Here is a 19,497-nt window from a genome sequence, read left to right as displayed (position 1 = left end):
TTATGCATTTCACTTAGTCTTTATATTGAAGTAGGACAACGTTGAGATCAAAATATAATGACTTGTGGAAAAGCCCACAAATATTTTAATGTGAACTCTTTAAATATCTACTATTTCTAAATGTTTTGTTGTTGGTGGTGGTGTTTTTTTTTTTTTTAATGTAGATTTTGATTAATGTGAATTTATCTCCCAAGCATACAATAAAGGAAAACAATGAAGGACTATCTTGAAAATCCCACAGAAAAGGACCTCTCCAATGCTGGTAAGCAGCATGTATGAAAGGCATGTGTGTTTGAGGAATGTATTCCACAGCTTCAAATTTGAGGGACATTATAAGACTTTCCTGATTGCCATAGTGGTTTTATAAGAAAAACCACAATGATTTCACCATGAATTAAAGCCACCACCCAGAAAAGGTTTGTGCATGAGTCATTCCACCAAGTTGAATAAAATTCATTTACTCAGGTAAAGTTATATAGGTGAGTCCTTGCCTGGGCATGAAAATGCTCCTAAGATAAGCTCAGTAAGGTGAAAGAGCAATATTGCATTCAAACGATTGTTTAAACCGGTCTTCATAGACCAACTGTCACCAAAAAGAGCATCTGAAAAAGTCTATTCATAGTGAGTGAGCATGTGAAGTGAAAGTAAATGTAAACTGGGGATGGCTGGTGTGTGTTGCCCTTTTGTCCCCATGCAATTCACAATTGGCACCCTACTATGATTGCCCATCATTTTCTTTATCAGCTTATGCTCCATTTTAAGCATTTAGAATCATAAACTTTCTGGGATATGATTCCTCTTTTGTATAGATTGCTAAAACCCCTAAGACATAGGAGGTGGGTTGTGTGGCAACTACTGCAATACAAAGAAATAATGAAGATGGTTATCACAGGCAACGACATGATTCTTCAGTTAACTTGCACCTATTCTGTGTTACCTACACTCATTATAACCTTCACTGTAAGCAATTCCACTGATTTCAATAGGCCTTCTCCTGTCTTGCATTCCGTTGTGTAGGTCTTTGCAGAATCATTGCTTAATTCTTGCTTTTATTCTTTGATAGCCTTTCTATATTAATATATATTTTAATTATAAAAACAAAGTTTGTTTCCATCTTAGAAATGGAGATGGAAGCTTTTGTCTGGAGAGGAGGAGGTCAAATGAAGAAAAAGGAAGTTTCAGGAAAAATTTAACATGCTGTTCCAAGAACATGGGAAAAATTAAGTTTCAAATCACAGTATCACAGTGCAAAATGCAAAAGAATCAGCAGTGAAAGTTGCAAGAAACTGGTGCAAAATATGGGTTACTTTGTTAATGTCTGATTTTTATTTCACAGAATCTGCAAGCAAGGGATACGACAACCCTTCTTTCCAACACGATGAAAATCTTGAAGAAAGTGACCAGTTAAAGCCCAAGAAAAATAAGTAGGTATTCTTTGCACTTAGCACATTGGCCACTGGTGTATTGAGTATGTGGTGGTGGGTGGTTTAATATGGGTTTACTAGAAAAACCTTAATTAGTCTTCTATATTTTTCTCTAGGAAGGAAAATGAGAAGATTGACAAGAAGGCGGTTGGCATTTTTGAACTGGTTAGTATCCCGTTTGATGGTTGGCTTTATTTTTCCTTTTCTTTATTTATGATTGTTAGTTGTGGTTTTTATTAATTGCAATTAATAAGAAATCAAAAACCAGAGAAGATGCCTGACACCTATTGATGCTAGACCTCTGTAAAATTTGGCCTTTTAGATTAAATTCTCACCTCAGTGGACCGGTAGCACTTAGAGCGGTTCAACCTTAGTGCTGGAAGAGGATGAAGCTTACTCCTGCTGAGGCTGATCTAGGACATGTATACAGCATAGGCCCTTGCTTTGGCTCTATTTATAAAGGATTTATCCTGTGTTTGACATCTGAGGTTTCTGCTGTCTGAGAGAATGAGTGGTACAATTTTCTGTCAGTTTTCTGTACAACAGCTATTCCCAAATAACTCTTACAGAAGGACTTACTTATTCTGGAATTAGAAAGGTTTTATGATTTTCTGGCTTATTCCATGTCCATTTACACTTTGGGAGAGGGTTAGGGCATTCAGGTTTCATATCTGATTTCAGATTAACCACATTGGGAATAGCTGTTACAGTTTAAATTCACATCCTTGTTTAAGCCAAACAGACATTCAAGGATAGACAAGCCTTAAGATACATTCTCTGCTGCAAATATTCTCTACTAGTAGAAATAACCCAGGTGCTGGTTGATAACTCACTCTTGTTTACATTTCAAGGGCATTATCTTAGTAAATGTGTAACTTATGAGAACACAAAATGTAATATATTGTACAGAGAAGATCATCCCTTAGAAACATGTAGGACATGCACTTTGGTTTTTTGTTTGGTTTTTATGTTTGTTTGGGTTTTTTTTCCTGCTGAGTTGAGGAAGAAAAATGTGTCCTGTCAATATTTCCTTAGCAGCCCTACTGAATACTGATTTAAAGATGTATGTGACCTACTGCAAAACTCTTCTCATGCTCCGAGTTTTCCTTTAGTTGAAGAGTTGTTGCTCCTTAGAATATGCAGGTAGAAATAAAGCATGTTCTGTAAGTCTGCTATACTGTCACAAATACATGAACTGTCAGGCATAACAACACTCTTTTGCTTTTTTTCTCTTTTAATGCTCACATAGTTTCACTACGCTGATTGGGTGGACATCCTTTTGATGGTCGTTGGTTTGATCGCAGCTGCTACAAATGGTACTGGATTGCCGCTTATGATAATTATCTTTGGAGACATGACAAACAGCTTTGTCCTAAGCGGTGTGAGACCAAATGTGTCAGAAGGTAAAAAGTTAAAATTAGACTTCTCTATGTACCAGTTACGTTTCACTACAGGGGCTAAGATATTTCTCCAGACTACACACTGGTGCACATCTGAGCAGGTATATAATGAGGAAAATTCATCCTGTGGCGAATGACCAAATTGTTTTAATCAGTCTTTAATGGCTTGAACAGGACAAAAAGCAGTGCATTGGCTGTGCTCTTTATGAATGAGCTTCAACTTCGATAAAATAGTAAAGAGCACGACCACCTTCTGTATCATCAATTATCAGTCGCTGTAATTACTAGAAGTTTAAAAAAAATAGATGCATATTTGCCAAATGATTTTGTATTTTGCAAAACCCAATTCACAAAATACAAAACTTTCCCAAACTGATGACCCTAGATTGCCATGATTTATCTTCAACATATAATGCTTTCACAAATATTACTACTTCTTTTTTCCCCACACAGATACTTCAGTAAATAGTTCCAGCTGTCCATCAGTTCCAGACATAGATATAGAAGCTGAAATGACCAAGTAAGAGTCTTTGCAGTTATGTTGTTAACACAGTATTGGGGGGGTTTTCTTTTACTGTATTATCTCTTTGAACAGAAGCCAAATGTTTGCCTTTTCAAAACACTTTCCCAATAATGTATCACAGGCTTCAGTATTTACTTCAATGGGGTAAATGAAGACTAATTGTTGCTTTGTGTGTCTAACTTCTCTCACAAAATGCAGTGGGGTCATGTAGCCTTTTGTTCCCTTATCACAGGTTTGCTTACTACTACGTGGGAATTGGATTTGCTGTGTTGGTCCTGAGTATGATCCAAGTGTGGACGTTTTTGATTGCTGCTACAAGGCAGACAGCCAGGATCCGGCAGAAGTTCTTTTTTGCAGTCCTCCATCAGGAGATGGCTTGGTTTGATACTACCCAGATAGGAGCCCTGAACACCAGACTGACAGAGTGAGGGCCCTGTTCATTTTTGACCTCTCCTCCCTGCACAACCCCCACCTCCCCCCCCCCACCCCGCCCAGTATGATGTCTAAAAGAAAACTGCCATTTATCTTCTGTGGAATAGCCCACAGAGTTTGTTTTGTTTTGCCTGTTTGTTTTTTTAAGTATGAAATATTACATCTCTGAGGGAGAAATTCATTATTCTTTTCAGCTTCATTTGTGCAGTTTGTGTGATATGAATTGGAAGGGTTTACTGTGAAATCCCTTGACTTTATAATGTCCACTAAGTGTGTGGCAGACAGTACTAGATAAACAGCTCTGCTGTCTCCAGCTAGTTTACAAACACTGAAAGCTCTGACACTTTATTGAATGGATATGAGCTTGCATTTACATCCAGCCGTATCTCAGGCTGGACCCTGTCCAGTCAATTAAACTCTTTGAAGCTTTTCCATAGACTTAAACAGACTGAGGGATGAGGACTGTGTGCCCCAATATGCAATGGGACTGTATGCATGAACACAGACTTTCCTCCTCCTTTCCTCCTCCTGGTGACAGGGCAGAGAAACAGGAGAGAATGATGGAAAATACAGAAAGAGTCCTAAAAAATAGGAGGTTTCTGCTGTGTTTTGGCCACATAAGAGACTAATGGTACCATTTAGTAGCTGTGGTTAGAAATTTTGCTGTGCCAGTTAGGAAGTGGCAAAGCTTCTGACATTAGGCCACACAGCATGAAACAGGGGCAGGGTGGGGGTAGAAACAAAGGCATTCAAAGCTAACAAATATTTTTTTATTATTATTGTTATTTAAAGTGACATCAACACCATCCATGAAGGCATCGGAGACAAGATCTGTATCTTTGTACAGTTTTTTTCCACATTTCTGACAGGGATTATTATAGGATTCGTCCATGGGTGGAAGCTGACGCTGGTGATTTTGTCAGTCAGCCCTCTGCTTGCTGTGTCAGCAGCAGTTTGGTCAACTGTAAGTGAGTGGGGATGAATAAAAAAATCAAACCAGAAAAACATGACAACTCTTACGTACAGGAAAGGGGGAGGGTATGGGAGAAACCTCATGTGGTTTCTAAGTTGGGAGGTTGGCCCTATGCTTACGTTATGATTTCTGATCCTCCTGTAGATTTTCTCTGGGCTCCCAAGCACACAATTATGTCATATTCTTTTGGTACACCTACTCTGTCCTTGTCCCTTGTGATGTGATCTGCATCAGAGCATCTTCCTTGCACAGCAGTTTCATAATGAAGAGCACTGGGGAAGTCCAGGCAGAAGCTTGTGACTCTTATTCTTCTCTCTTAACAAAAATACTTTTTAAACTCTTTCCATCCACATACATGTGATACCACCTCTATTGCAAAAAATTTACCAAGTTTCATTCTGTGTACAGAGTAGACCCTAGGAGACACATACAGCTACTGTGAAATGTCTAGAGAGGTTTCCCTTTCAGATAGGGAAATATTTACCCCTGTGATCTGTTGTAGCCACATTAATGAGCATGGCTTCTATTCCAGAGTGGTTACTTACATATAATACTGCGGGGTGTTTTACTACTTGTAGTATTTCAAATAATCTAGGAAGAAGAACATTAGAAGCTGTAGCAACTACCTTGCTTACCTCAAAGTCTTCTGGTGCTCTAATTTCTAGACACCTCAGGAACCCCTCAGAACAGCTACAGCGCACCTCCCTGACTCCACACACATCACAGTGTAGTCCTTAGGCTGCCCTCAGCTTGGGAGGAAGGTCATCATCTGATGCTTGCATAGTCTTTCACTTTAATGAGGACACACTGAGAGAGTGATCTGGATTTAGGGGAAATTTGGGGCACAGAGAGGAGTTGACACCCCCTCTTTCCTAAAACCTCATCTTGTGCCTTGACCACTGATCATTCCTATTAATCAGTACAGTGTGCAAACCCTTTTCTTTTGGTAGGCTGCAATAACATCTGTTTTTCAATTTACCAGCTCCTGGCATCCCTTACTGCTAAAGAGCTGTCTGCTTATGCCAAAGCTGGAGCTGTGGCAGAAGAAATTTTGACAGCGATCAGGACTGTTGTGGCTTTCAATGGACAGCAGAAAGCATTAGCAAAGTAAGTTTTTGAAATAATAATTATATATAAAATATAGAAAATAAGTTTGGCTGTGGGTTGGGTTTTTTGTTTGATTTTTCTTTTTGTTTGGAGGGGTAGGGGAATGGGATTCTCCTTAGTGTCACTTTATCCTTTTATTAGTGGACAGCTCACTTGAAACTAAAGACGTGTAGATACATCTAGTAGTGAATAAAGGCTATTTGATGTTATCACAGCAACACAGACTCAAATTTCTCCCCTGATTCAGATCTGGAGTTGAATTTAAAGTGAAAGTGGTGGGAAGGTTGTCTTTACCTACTAGTCAAATGCAGCAAAGCATGTGATTAATTGCTTAACTCCTACAACATGTGTGCTGCTGTTCTGAGCTTTGATTAATGAGCTTACGTTTAAGCTTCACTGGATAACAGTAAAATTAAGTAAAATCACATCACTGGCTTTTATTACTTTAATGATTTGCACATAACACTAGTAGTTGACCTAATCCAGTGTTGGTGGTAGTCACATGTAAAAGGTGAGGTGGATATCACTGACCACAGATGTATTCACATATCATAATCAGTAACATTCAGTATAAAAATACAGGGCATCAACAATACCATGCAGTTGGGAAGGGCAAACTGGAAGACCTGATCCATGGGTGTCTTCTATCCTTTTCAAATCTTATGTTTGCCCTGATCTTGTGTGAATTTTCTAACGTAATGTTAGCCATAGCTAAGGGTCCTATAGCCTGCTCCTGCATTTGTTTGCTTCCACGGGTTGAGCTCTGACTATCTTGTAGCACTATATTCTGTTTACTGGCTTTTGCTCTTAAGTTGCAACAGTGTTAAGACCCTTTCTGTTTACACAGTAAAGGCAAAAAAAGCCCTAAAATGGCCTAGATCAGTTTTCCCTCCTCCCCCCATCTTCCTCTTGATCCCTGCAGCTACAAGTGTCTGAAAATCCAGTGGTAGGAGCTGCTTCAAATTACTTTTGGAGGAAGGGGAGGTTGAGGTCTGGAGATGAAATAACTGATACCCAGGTAATTTCATGCCAATTAAGACCAGTTTTCTTTCTTCTACGGTTGACCAGTCAGCCTCTTCCACTTCTTCACCTCAATTTAATGTAAAAAAAGAAACAAACCCACAGAATTGTTGCCTTTCATAGGAACATCTTCTAGGGAAAAACTGCTATCAGGGACTGACTAGGGCATTTTGCAAACTGTGGATTGTGACTCCTACACAGCTCTTTGAATGATGGCCTCAGTGTTAGGAAAAACAATCTTTCACTGACCAAAAATGTTTATACTTGCAATGGACCTTCAGTCATCTTCTGTTTCTGGCAGTGACTTGGCTTTTCCTCTGTAGTCAAGTGATTGTGTGTACTTGTTACAGTGCTTAAATACAGTTCTCATTTCCATGGAGGACCTGCAACACTGCTGACTCGAAAGTAGGGCTTGATTTTAAGAACACGACCAAGCCAAAATATTTAAATATGTTTGAGTAACAAATACAATGTTGGTAGCATGTGAACAATTTACATGAACAAAATTAATGCCCATCTTATTAAGATTCCTTCACAGCTGACTGAATTCCATGTCTTCCTACTGCAGGGATGTTTGTGTAGAAAATATGTATTAAGAAAAAAGTGCAAGGCGCTAAGCATGTTGCTGACAAGTAAAAAGATAGACTATTCCTAGGCTATGATTTCCATGACGAGCCTGAGTAAGTGAAAGCTACTAGCTGGAAACTATGAAAGAATAAATATGAACTGTCCTTAGAATAAATAATTCTCTCCCTGAACTTGTCAGTCTTTATAGTGGTTTCCTGTGTCCACTTGATTGCTGTATTGCCATATTAGTAAACTAACTTAAGGGAAAGATTCGTGACTTCCCATAATGGCCAGTAATGAAACAATACTGGTGTCAGAGGGAGCTCTGGCTTCTGTTCACTTACCCGCCTTCATCCATAATGCCTTTTTTAAATGTGGAAGACTAAACCTTAGCTTTGATGGGTAATACTGATAAAACTTTTTCAATATTTCTTTTCAGGACTAATGCAAATAAATGGCTCAAGAGTGGTATCTTATCTTCCATCATAATAATGAAGTCATGATACTCAATTGTTTCCTAAATATGCCTTCCATAGCAGTATGAGAGTGTTGTCAGCATATGTGAGGGTGGATTTATTCAAAGAACTATATCCACACTAGTCCTATATAAAAAAAAAAAAAAAAACACACAAAAAAAACCCACCACCCACATGTGTATTCACTTTCTCTTTCTGGGACTTTGATTACTTTTATGGCAGAAAAACTTTCAAATTAAAAAAAAAATAAATAAAAAGGACACTGGGAAATATCAATCAGAATGGTATGTGGTACCTATTAAACTAATGGCTGCCTTATCTACTTTCAGATATGATGCTAACTTAGAGATGGCTAGAAGTGTTGGAGTGAAAAAATCTATTACCACAAATACATCTCTGGGTGTTTCACAATTTCTTATCTTTGGATCCTATGCACTTGCATTTTGGTATGGAACTAAGCTCACTGTTGAGGAGAAGGAAAACTATGACATTGGTAACGTGTTAATTGTAAGTACAGAAGTGCTGCTTTGAAAAATGCTCTGTAATTTCAAGAAAATAGTTATGCAAGCAGTGCATATAATTATTTCTATTTTCTGCCAAGTTCTTGCTAAATAAGCTGTGAGAGATTCATTTGATATAAAAGAACTGAAAGGAAGGCATTCCTCTTACCCAGATTTTGATATCACAAGTTTGAACAGGGTACCTCAAATTCCCACTCTAATCAACATAGAGGCAAAAGTACCTGCAGACAGTCATTTTCTCACTTGTCTTGGACCCTATTGTGGGGCAGGATGAGCAACATAGAGCTGATGATTAGGGAGCAAAGACAAGTAACCTGGACTGCCAACAAAATTCTAGCTAGGCGTTAGGATTAAACGAATCCCACTGGTGTGCTGAATGTGTATAGGGAAGTCCTCAACATCTCATTTAGCCACAATGTCTTCTCTGCATTTTGTTGTTGTTTACTTGTAAGCATATGTCGAAGTTGATAGTGGTTTTAAGGTATTTAGCTATCTTCTTGCCATCAAAAGTTTGGCTACATGCTTAACTTTCACACTGAAGTGACTTCTAATGTCCTGACTCCTCAGTGTGGTTCCTCACAGCACATCAGGTTACTTGTGTGTTGGTCCTACAGGTGGGATTTCAGTTCAGAAGCCTCTTTCAAGCCTCTTAGCTTTGGGCATATCTGGGAAGCAACAGAGAAAAATATTTATTCTATTTTTAGATGACAGAAAATGCAAGAGCATAAAAAAAAAAATAATGTCACAAAAGCATGTGTTTGTAGTTACCATTCACCCCAGGAGAATGGGGAATGGACAGGAGCAAGTGTGAAACGCACTTTTTGCTTTTTTGTTTAATGTTCCTGGAAAGGCTGCACCAGAGTCAGGGATTTAACAGCCGGGTACTGGTGACTCTAATCACTGTTAACTATGATGGCTCTGTCTCTTGCAGGTGTTCTTCTCTGTGATTGTTGGAGCCTTCTCCCTGGGCCAGGCAGCTCCCAACCTGGAGAGTGTTGCTAAGGCACGTGGAGCTGCCTATGAAATATATCAGATTATCGACAAGGTAAGTATCTAAGTAGAAAATCCTTTTAACAAGGTTTAAGTTTTTCTTTTTTTTTCCTCAAGAGATGTAATAAAACCACTTGAAAGTCCCTAGACCATAAACTCCATAGATGCCTACTGTTGAAACCCATAATATTTCCATTCCTATTAAAAAAAACCTACCGCTTTATTTTTTACAATGAATGCTGGAAAACCTGGTGTGTGTATCTGTGTATCTGGTGTGTATGGATGAAGTCTTTCTCTATATTCGACTTGCAACTACAGATGAAAAATATTATAGTAAGGCACTATAGTATTTTTTTAAAAAATACCTCTGTAATGTTTCAGCTGAGCTGGGATTTTTGGGGAAGGGAAGAGCTGGTGAAGAGGGCATTAATAGTGCTATTGAAAGCTATGGTAATATAAAGCTGCAGTGCTGATGTTTCCATGAAAAAGGGTTTCCACATTGTTATCTTGATCTTTCCGTGTTATGCAGCAACTGGATATCTGTATATAAAATATTTTAAACAAGTAGGACTAGAAAGTTCATGCAGAAATGGCTACATCATTATTGATGCGAGTATAAAGCCCTCCTATGTAGATAACTGAGGGCCATGTTTTGGCTGCAATGTATTACAGCTAATTTCTGCAATTATAGATTTTCTGCTGTGCATTTTGTTGCATTTGAAAATGTGCTATATTTTCAAAGCAGAATTCACAGTTAGATGTTCCCCTGCATACAACATCTTGCGAGTAAAACACAGCAGCTCTACAACAGTGTACTTCAGCCTACTTAGGCAGCTAAGAAAATAAAGAAGAGAACAATATATCCAGCTGAAATAGCAAGTCCAAAAGTGTGATAACCAGAAATATATTTTAAAAACTTCTCTCTAGAAACGGCTTATAGATAGCAGTTCTAAGGAAGGCTACAAACCAGACAAGCTCATAGGAGAAATTGAATTCAGAAACATCCATTTCAGTTACCCATCCAGACCTGATGTTCAAGTAAGTGTTCATTTCAGATTAATCTACTCTACTGAAATTCTGAAGCCCATGTCAATGTTATTTCTCTAATCTTGTTTTTGTTGCTGAATGCAAAATGCATTTCTGTCTTGGGAGACTGTGCACTATTGGAATAAGAATAATGTCCAAAGACAAAGACCTAGATCTACTGGCACTGGCTACCTACTCACCATTCTCCTCTGCTGGACAAAGCTAATCAGAATGTGTTGCTCCTAGTCTGAATTTGTGTGAACAAGAGCATTGATAAACCACTTGCAATTTTTCAAGATCTCTCATTAAAACTTCCAGACCTTACACAGTTAAACTAGGAAGTTGCTCTTTCCAGCCCTTTGCTTATTCTGAGCTGCTGTGATATCCCATGTGAAAAATGACCCGTGAGATAGGCTTTACAGCAATATGCCATCAAGTGAATTGAAACATATCATTCTAACTATACATTTGGAAGTCAAATGTTATTTTGGGCAGACATTGAAGTTGCGGTTCAATAACCAGATGTCCCTGTTTCTTGCCAGTTGAAGTTCCCTAAGTAACTGTAGGGTGCAGTGCTATGTACATCAGTCAGGGTGATCTGCTTTTGTGGTGATAAAGTTGGCTTGACCTCTCTAACATATTCAACAGTTTATAATCTCTTGAAGGAATCAAGAAAGTGAAAGGAAAAGGGATTCACTGCTATTGTTACTTAATGAAGAACATGTAGAAATACAGATTTCAAATGTCAAAAGTTAAAAGCTGGACATGCTAATTGAGGGGTGAGAATGGGCACGTTCATGTCACTGTGCCCATTTCTTCAGCTGTCTCTTCCCACCTCAGCTGTCTGAGTTCTGTCCCATCATATATCACATCTGTTTCCAGGACACTGAAACTGCTGAAGGACAGACCCAGAGCTGGGTCTTCTGCCTGACTGAAGTTAGGGCAATGCACCTTCTTTCACTCTTGGCTCAGAAGTCAGAAGTGACAGGGTAGAGTCTTCATCCTTCCTAAAAATGCTGGATTATAGGTCTGCAAGACAAATGGCAGGGAAATAAGGAACATTTTGTTGTCCTTCCCAAATCCGAGTCAGCATCTCTCCCTACTAAGAGTGTCAGTGTTACTTTATAGAGCCAAAAGGAATCAGTAGATGTGTAGAATTTATCTACAATGTCTCAAGCAATTGATGCAACATGGTGTAATCTCCCCTTTCCAGGCTAAACCAAATCAAAGAGGTCTAAGGAGCCTAGTTACTGTCAGTTTTAATCTTGACAACACCTTACCTGATGAAAGTGAGTTAGAAATAGCCTATTAGGTGGTTGTGACTACTTGCATCTGGAGAAAGTATCAAGAATATAGTTCTTGTTTGATAATGCAGGCACCAGAATATCAGCTTCTTGGAGATAGAAACCCTGCTGGATGCAACACAGGGAGAGGAGAGCAATATTGCAACTATTTTAATCTCTCATTGCAAAAACACGTGTAGGCAAAATTATAAATCAGCCTGGTATAAACAAGAAGAGTTCCCATAGCAGCCAAATATTTTGGCAACTGCACAGCATTATTCATATATGACATGGACATCTTTTGAGGTAAAACGTTCCTCAACGTGAAAATTGCAACACGGATATCTTAAATTTGTAGCTGCTTCTCAGATTGTTGAGGCTGTTAAAAATATAGATTGGGATTTATGAAGGGCTTCCCAGCAGTTACTTTCTTAAAATAGCCATTTATATTTTAAAACAAGAAGAAAACATGCTTGTTTCTCAGCAATAATGGTTAACACCTTAGAAATATTTTTCTGTAAAGCTCATAACTAAGTGTTATTCCACTGTCTAAGCACTGTAAACAAAGGACAGCAGGAGAACCGAAGACTCCAAGCTTGCTACTAGATCACACAAATTGGAGAAAATGAGCTACGAAGTTTAGAGTACTGTGGCTGTGTCTATATTAGTTGATTTGAGTGTGCTTTGGAATTTTCCCAGGCACTGGAATGCAATGGTCTATGCAAGAGAACTCTTAAAATGTTTCTTGGCATGAACTTGGCCTGTTCCAGTTGTCTGTCTTCTCAGATAATTCCCAGGCTTGATTTGGTAGACAGAAGGATCCAGGGACCATTCCCAAAAGGCAGGTTGTAAGTAGCCATCCTGTTTTGAAGGCTAATACCCTTCACAAGCATAGATGCAGGCTCTATCATATCAGTGACCCAGAATATTCCTAGGTACAATTAAATTACTGATATTGCCATACCTTCAGACAGCGTTCCGTACTGCTACCTTGATTATTGCTACAATTACCTGGATAGACTTCTCCAATTCAGCTTGTCGAACTAAGATAACTTTTTTTTTCCTTTTTTTTTTTTTTCTTTTTTTTTTTTCCCCTTCCTCAGATCCTCAGAGGTCTAAATTTGAAAGTTCAAGCTGGGAAGACCATTGCTTTAGTTGGTGCCAGTGGTTGTGGAAAAAGCACTACTATTCAGTTGCTGCAGAGATTCTATGATCCTGTCCAGGGAGAAGTGAGTACCTGCAAGTGAACTGTAAAAAACTGAGAGCTATTAGGATGAGCACAAGATTCCCATATTGACAGAACCTTGATTTTTTTATTTTTTTTTTTAATTGAATTTGAGCATATGTCTTCATGGGTCAGCATTTCCACAGATTAAATTTCAAATTAACTATCTTTTTCTGTTTACTTGACTTCATTACTCTCCTCCTTCTTGCAGTACTATGCCAGTATGGTAAATACCACAAATCTTTGAATAGGAGCACAATCTGAATTTAAAATTATTTTCATCTACAGTTGGCTTTTCAGGTTCAGTAAACTTTTTAAGCAAACAGTGCTCTGCTGTATTTTGCTTCCTTTTCATTAAATATAAACTAAAACCTGGAGAGAGTTTTCCTATTTTAAATGGTTGTTTTCTTGCCTCATTTTTCTCTATCTGCTAACGCACAGCAAATTTTCCATTGTTATACATTGTATGTCTGCTCTACCACTAAACACTAGATCCAGTCAGTAAATGCTAAATTAAACTTCCAAAGGTTAAAAAAAAAAAAAAAAGAGAGAGACAAAAAAATAAACAATATATTTTTAAGGAAAATAAAAATAATGTGGTTTTTATACCTAATAGTTTAAGAATGCTGCATAGCAGTTGTCGCTGCTAGTTGGAACTAGGTAAACTTTTCAAATATTAAATACTGAACTATCACTATATAATGTATCAAGGCTGCTGTTATCAACACAGTTGTTTCTTAAACTTAGTATTTCTGTGTCTGTTTATTCTTACCCTCATGTGTCAGTTTGCTGTTCCTACCCTGTGCTGATGTTAATGTTCATAGGACCATATTGCAAATGATCTAGGTTAAAAATAATTTTCCCTACCCATTTAGTCAACTTGGATTATTTATTTGATCTGGCATAAAGCATAGGCACAGGGGCAATTGTGCAGCCACACCTGTGAGGGCAGCAAACTGGCACAGGGGCATAAGAAAAAGGTAAAAAATATGTTCAGAAGCTCAAAAACTCTTAAGCCAGCTTGGACAGTGTGGTTATTGGCAAGGAGGGAGGAAAAAAAGAACAACAACAACAAACCAAAAAACCCCATAATATCTTCAGTTGTAACTTCTCCCCCAACATAGTTTTCTGCTAAAGACAACATTTTTTTATTTTTTTCTTGTAGCTGATGCTTAAGTCACGTAATAGTAAATAATTAATTTATTATGAACAGAAAGCATTTTTTTCAACTTCTTTGACATATGCTTTTCCTTTCAGATTACCTTAGATGGTCAGGATATTCGGACACTTAATGTAAAGTGGCTACGAGAAAATATTGGTATTGTGAGCCAGGAGCCTGTTTTGTTTGCAACAACAATAGCCGAGAACATTCGCTATGGCCGAGAAGACATTTCTGATGCTGAAATTGAGCAAGCAGCCAAGGAAGCCAATGCTTTTGACTTTATATCTAAACTGCCTGATGTGAGTTCATGAACTTCTTTTGAGTGTAAGAACAAAAGGTCCAGTTAGGCTGTTGTCCTGTTTCTGAGAGGGATAGCATGGGAATTCAACTTGTAGTATAACTTCCCAAAATACTCTTACAGCCTCCAGCAGCTTTCAGTTCAGGGGCTTTCTGGACTAGATATTGTCTTTGTTTGGCTGCCCTTAGAGGATTTGTGCCTAAGTCTGGAAAAAATGTGAGTGCCTTAACTCAGGAGAAGGGAAGCTTCACAGCTGTATTATCATCCCTACCCATCTCAGGAGGCATGGGAAGAGCTGGATTTTGGATTTCAGCATCTTCTCTTTAAAAGACCTTTGTCAGGAGCTGCCTGCATATTCCATAGGAAATTGGGAGCATAACTAAATACATACACCCTGAACCATGGCCATTTTTAGCAGCTGGGAGCTTGAGCCCTCCTCCTGCCTGAGGTTCACAGCTTTGAGCTCTATCCTGGCAGTAGGTGCCTTGCTCCTTTCAGGGTGGGAGCAGAAAGTGAGATCAGTCATTCAAAACATATCCTCAGGAATGGGTGGTATGACCTTCCTTTTGGTCCTGCAGTTAAAAAGATGTGGAAAAAGTTCCTATCTGAGAACCAATTTCAAATTCTGTTACCTCAGAGAGGTAATATTACCTCAGAGAGGTGCCCATCTCTCAAGCATGTGCCGTTTCTAATGTGTCAGGCTGTTCCAAGGTTTCTTCTTCCCAGGAAGAGTCATTTGATTATATGTACTCTTAAACAGCTATATAAAGGAAAAAAAAAAAAAATTACAGTAAATTTTGAGACTTGCCACTTTTGAGTGAGTGATGCAGTCATTAGGACCTGAGTAATGGCTCCAAAGTGGGTGTCTTGGGTTCAGAGGAGGAAACATTAGAGGTCCTGGCAGGTCCCTATGATCCCAGACCTACTGGAAAGGTAGGCAGTCCTCAGAAAATGCAGAGATGCATTTTATGGGCTTGCCTTGAGAAAGCCCAGGGTTTGGAGCACTGTCTGAGCAAGTAGTAAAGATTAAGACTTTAAAAAATGCTAAGTTTTGAGTTAGACATATAAAGTATGTGATGGGGTAGGAGGGCTTGGCCAAGGGCTAGATGGCTGAGTATCATTGCATGTTTGCTCTACCCATGCTCATGTCAGACAGAGAAAGCTACCTCTAGTCTAGGAGCTGAGTCCTTATGACTGCACAGAGAAGCAAGGAGTTCATTTGAGTCAATTCACAACTTCTGTTTTGTTTTCTGTTTCCTCAGAAATTTAACACAATGGTAGGGGAAAGAGGGGCTCAGTTGAGTGGTGGACAGAAGCAACGAATAGCTATTGCCCGTGCCCTGGCAAAAAATCCCAAGATTCTTCTTCTGGATGAAGCTACATCTGCACTAGATACTCAGAGTGAATCCATAGTGCAAGCAGCTCTTGATAAGGTAGGAGTCATGTTATTGAAGCTACCATAAAAGAATGCAACAGCACTTAAGAAAAATCAACATATGGTTTTCACTGCAAGTTTCTATTGGAATAATGAACACTGGAAAATAAAATTTGGATGGATGTTTCGGTTTCAGGGTCTTAACAAGGAATTCAAACAATCAAAAATTTGCTTAGTAATCATGTCTATTTGAGGGGTTTTTTAAAACTTATTACTAATTACCAAGATACGGTCATGTGTAACTGTAACTCAGATGTCTTGAGCTCCTTTCCTCAAATCACACTTAGTTATTTGCTGGTGAAATATACCTCTTATCAAGGCCAGGTATGAGGACTGAATGATCTTTTTTAGATAGAATAACAGAAATATATAATATAATGTAATGTAATATAATATTCCTAGTATTTATTCTTCATTGAATAGTTGTTTGATAACTTTCAGGAAGCTCTTGGGATTTAACCATTTTCTTTCTCTATAGAGACTAAATGCAAGTCACAGAACAAAAGCAGAGCCAGTTACAAATACTGAGTGTCTGTTCCCCTCTTGCTTTTTATCAACCTCACAGCTCTGGGGTGTGCACTACTGCAAAGGAGAGCTGCCTGAGCTTGTACCTAAGCCTCTGTCCCACCAACTCACAGTCCTTTCCTCGCAGCCCTCCTTTGTCAGCAGTTTCTACTAGGAGCCTGGAGGTTTTGATTAAAAAACAAGTTCATAGCTGGGCTGGAATATTGTTTCATTTGTCTAATAATTAAACAAAAAATCCTGCCTTTCATTTCAGTAGTTATGAACAAAGAGATGAGTTACAAGCATGGCTCAAGAGAAATACAGAATTTACCACCTTCATTGCCAGTCAGTTTAAATCTGAGCTAAAAAGTAGCTGTTGGCTAAATTCACACAACTGTACTGATATTATTTTTACATCCGCGTGTATAACAATACTATTAATCTAATCTAATTGGTGTATAGTACTATTGCTGTCAACTTATAGCTCAAGTAGCAATCTTTTAGTGTTTAATTTATCCCTCTTCTGCACCTTCTTTAATTCCATGATCAAATACTAACCTTTTCCAGAAGCTTTTGGCTTCATTTAATGTATAACATCAAGGGCAATCACTCTGTTAAGGAGACATTCTTCAACATGTTCCCAGAACACACTAAAGTGAGCCCTGAATTGTAACTTATTTGTATTTTCACAGCTTTTTGATGACCATTACTTTAGTCTCCAAATGGGATTTATAAATTTATTCTCAGCACCCCTGAGTGGAAAAAGTGGTGCTAATATCATTTAATTATACAGCTGAGGAGCAGAGATAAACAGTGTGCATGTGTGAAGTTATTCTGAGCAGTCCTATGCAGATGTTTGTCAGATATCTTTGCATCTTTTAAAGCATTTTGCTTGCTCTGATTGCAGCTCCCAGCTGCAGTCATGATGGCTTTGCACATTAAGGTACAGGCATGAAAAGAGCAGCAAGATAGATCTCCTGTGACAGGCTTTGAGTGATTGCCATCAGACCCGTGAAAATTTGGTGGCAGGTATAGGGAAAGAATTCAAATATCCATGGAATTATTCATCTACTGAAACTGTCCTCGTCTTCTCCATGCCTGTTCCTTTGCCCATATGATGTACAACTTCTGTAGCAAGTAACTTAGAATCACAGAATGATTTTGGTTGGAAGAGATCCTCCTCACAATCATAGAGTCCAATCATAACCTAACTCTGGCACTAAACCATGTCCCAAAGAACCTCATCTATGCGTCTTTTAAACACCTTCAGGAGTGGTGACTCAACCACTTCCCTGGGCAGCCTGTTCTAATGCCTGATAACCCTTCGCACAAATAAATTTTTCATAATATCCAATCTAAACCTCCCCTGACACAACTTGAGGCCATTTCCTCTTGTCCTATTCCTTGCTACTGGGGAGAAGAGACCAACACCCTCCATATTACAACCTCCTTTCAGATAGGTGTAGAGAATGATAAGGTCTCCCCCTCAACCTCCTCAGCCCCAGTACCATCAGTCATTCCTCATAAGACTTGTTCTCTAGATCCCTCGCCAGCTTTGTTGCAGTTCTCTGAATTCTCTCCAGCACCTCAATGTCTTTCTTGTAGTGAGGGGCCCAAAACTGAACACATGATTTGAGGTGGGGCCTCACCAGTGTCAAGTACAAGGGGACCATCACTTCCCTAGTCCTTCTGGCCACACTGTTCTTGACACATGCCAGGCTGCTGTTGGCCTTTTTGGCCACCTTGGCACACTGCAGGTTCTGTAACTGTAGAATATATTTGTTGCGGGATATCTCCTTGGGTTCCTCCCCCTGCCTTCAGGCCACCATCTTCTCCAGGCGCCAGGGAGGTGGGAGGCTGTTCCCTCCAGCAGCCGCAAGCTGGCCTGTGCTCACTTGCTGCATGAGGACTGTGTGCGCCAGCGATCTGCGTGTGGGAGCTGGAGAGGGACAGAGCATGGAACCCGCAGGCTTCGGCGGTTCTTGCTGCCAAATCCCAGCAGGCCCCTGTGGAGAATGTATTAGCTGACAATTTGGGATGTAGCTTATTTCAAAAGACTGGGAGAGAGCTTTATGGAGTAGCTAAAACTCATTTCTGACCCCAGATGTGCTCTGTTCCTCTATGCTTTCCTGCTAAGTCTTGTCAGAAGTCATGCTAATGTTGTACTTCCAAAAATATGCATGGACAGTATATAAAGAAAATATAATTTCTTTATATATTAGCTATCCTAGCATTCTTTTGAGAAAGATCTAACTACATTCTCACTGTGTTTCCCTCCCATGTGTGCATACACATGGAAACACTTTATGGGCAACTTTAACTCAAACAGTTCAAGTTTAGTACAAAGTCAAGTAACCCTAATTATAGCTTTTAATACCTGCGTTAGTAAGATTAATGTGGAATTCTCTGCCTGAATTAGACAAGTGAAAGTGTCCTTAGACTGTTAAACAAGAGACATGAAACCAGGGGAAAAGTCTTTGTTTTCAGAAGAAGGAGTTATTTCTAAAATTTAGATTTTTTTAAAAATATAAATGCCTAAAAATAACTGATTTTTTTCTGTGCTATTTTTATGCACGTTTTAATATAAATTACCTTTGTATTTCTGTAAGGCTCGGACTGGCCGTACGACTATTGTGGTTGCTCACAGACTGTCTACCATTAGGACTGCTGACACTATTGCTGGATTTGAGAAAGGTGTCGTGGTTGAACAAGGAACACACAGTGAACTCATGTTGCAGAAGGGACTCTACTATTCTCTTGTAACACAACAGGTAAGGGCAAATTATTTTCTCTTCACAAAGTTGTGAAATGCTGGTATGTGGGAGCCATTTTCTGTCTGTAGGTCCTGCATGTTGTCCAGATGGCAGCTGCTCAGCCCCTTTAGTCTGGGCACAGACACAGGCTTGGAATTCTAGGGGGTTTGCCTATAAAAGTGTTTCACATTTATGCAATCCAATACGTCAAAAATGTGAGTAGAAGGTATAAACAACATATTTATGGCATAACCACAGAATTGTTAGATTCCAAGTAGATTCCATAGACTGCTTAAAGAAAAAAAAAAATCCGATCCAAATAGTCTACTGTCATTACACACTGAAATATATATGGCCTATAGGCAACAGGGATCAGAT

At 38.9% G+C, this 19,497-nt stretch overlaps 1 protein-coding gene across 1 annotated transcript in view; it reads left to right on the top strand.

The window, feature by feature from the left end:
• Window positions 1–213: 213 nt before the first annotated feature.
• ABCB5 (ATP binding cassette subfamily B member 5) overlaps window positions 214–19,497 on the top strand; it is a gene marked incomplete at both ends in the record, with an annotated part of 34,557 nt that continues 15,273 nt past the window's right edge. Inside the window, 15 exons of the mRNA XM_080364204.1 lie at window positions 214–262; window positions 1,337–1,424; window positions 1,541–1,589; window positions 2,674–2,827; window positions 3,278–3,344; window positions 3,580–3,771; window positions 4,572–4,743; window positions 5,735–5,859; window positions 8,252–8,429; window positions 9,375–9,488; window positions 10,361–10,471; window positions 12,846–12,971; window positions 14,225–14,428; window positions 15,690–15,860; window positions 18,976–19,137. Of these exons, the coding sequence (XP_080220330.1) occupies window positions 214–262; window positions 1,337–1,424; window positions 1,541–1,589; window positions 2,674–2,827; window positions 3,278–3,344; window positions 3,580–3,771; window positions 4,572–4,743; window positions 5,735–5,859; window positions 8,252–8,429; window positions 9,375–9,488; window positions 10,361–10,471; window positions 12,846–12,971; window positions 14,225–14,428; window positions 15,690–15,860; window positions 18,976–19,137 (1,962 nt within the window). The remainder of the gene's footprint in view (window positions 263–1,336; window positions 1,425–1,540; window positions 1,590–2,673; window positions 2,828–3,277; window positions 3,345–3,579; window positions 3,772–4,571; window positions 4,744–5,734; window positions 5,860–8,251; window positions 8,430–9,374; window positions 9,489–10,360; window positions 10,472–12,845; window positions 12,972–14,224; window positions 14,429–15,689; window positions 15,861–18,975; window positions 19,138–19,497) is intronic.

Source organism: Nesoenas mayeri (genome assembly GCF_963082525.1).
Source record: "Nesoenas mayeri genome assembly, chromosome: 2".
Lineage (NCBI taxonomy): Eukaryota > Metazoa > Chordata > Aves > Columbiformes > Columbidae > Nesoenas > Nesoenas mayeri.
This window is presented reverse-complemented; position numbering and strand designations above follow the sequence as displayed.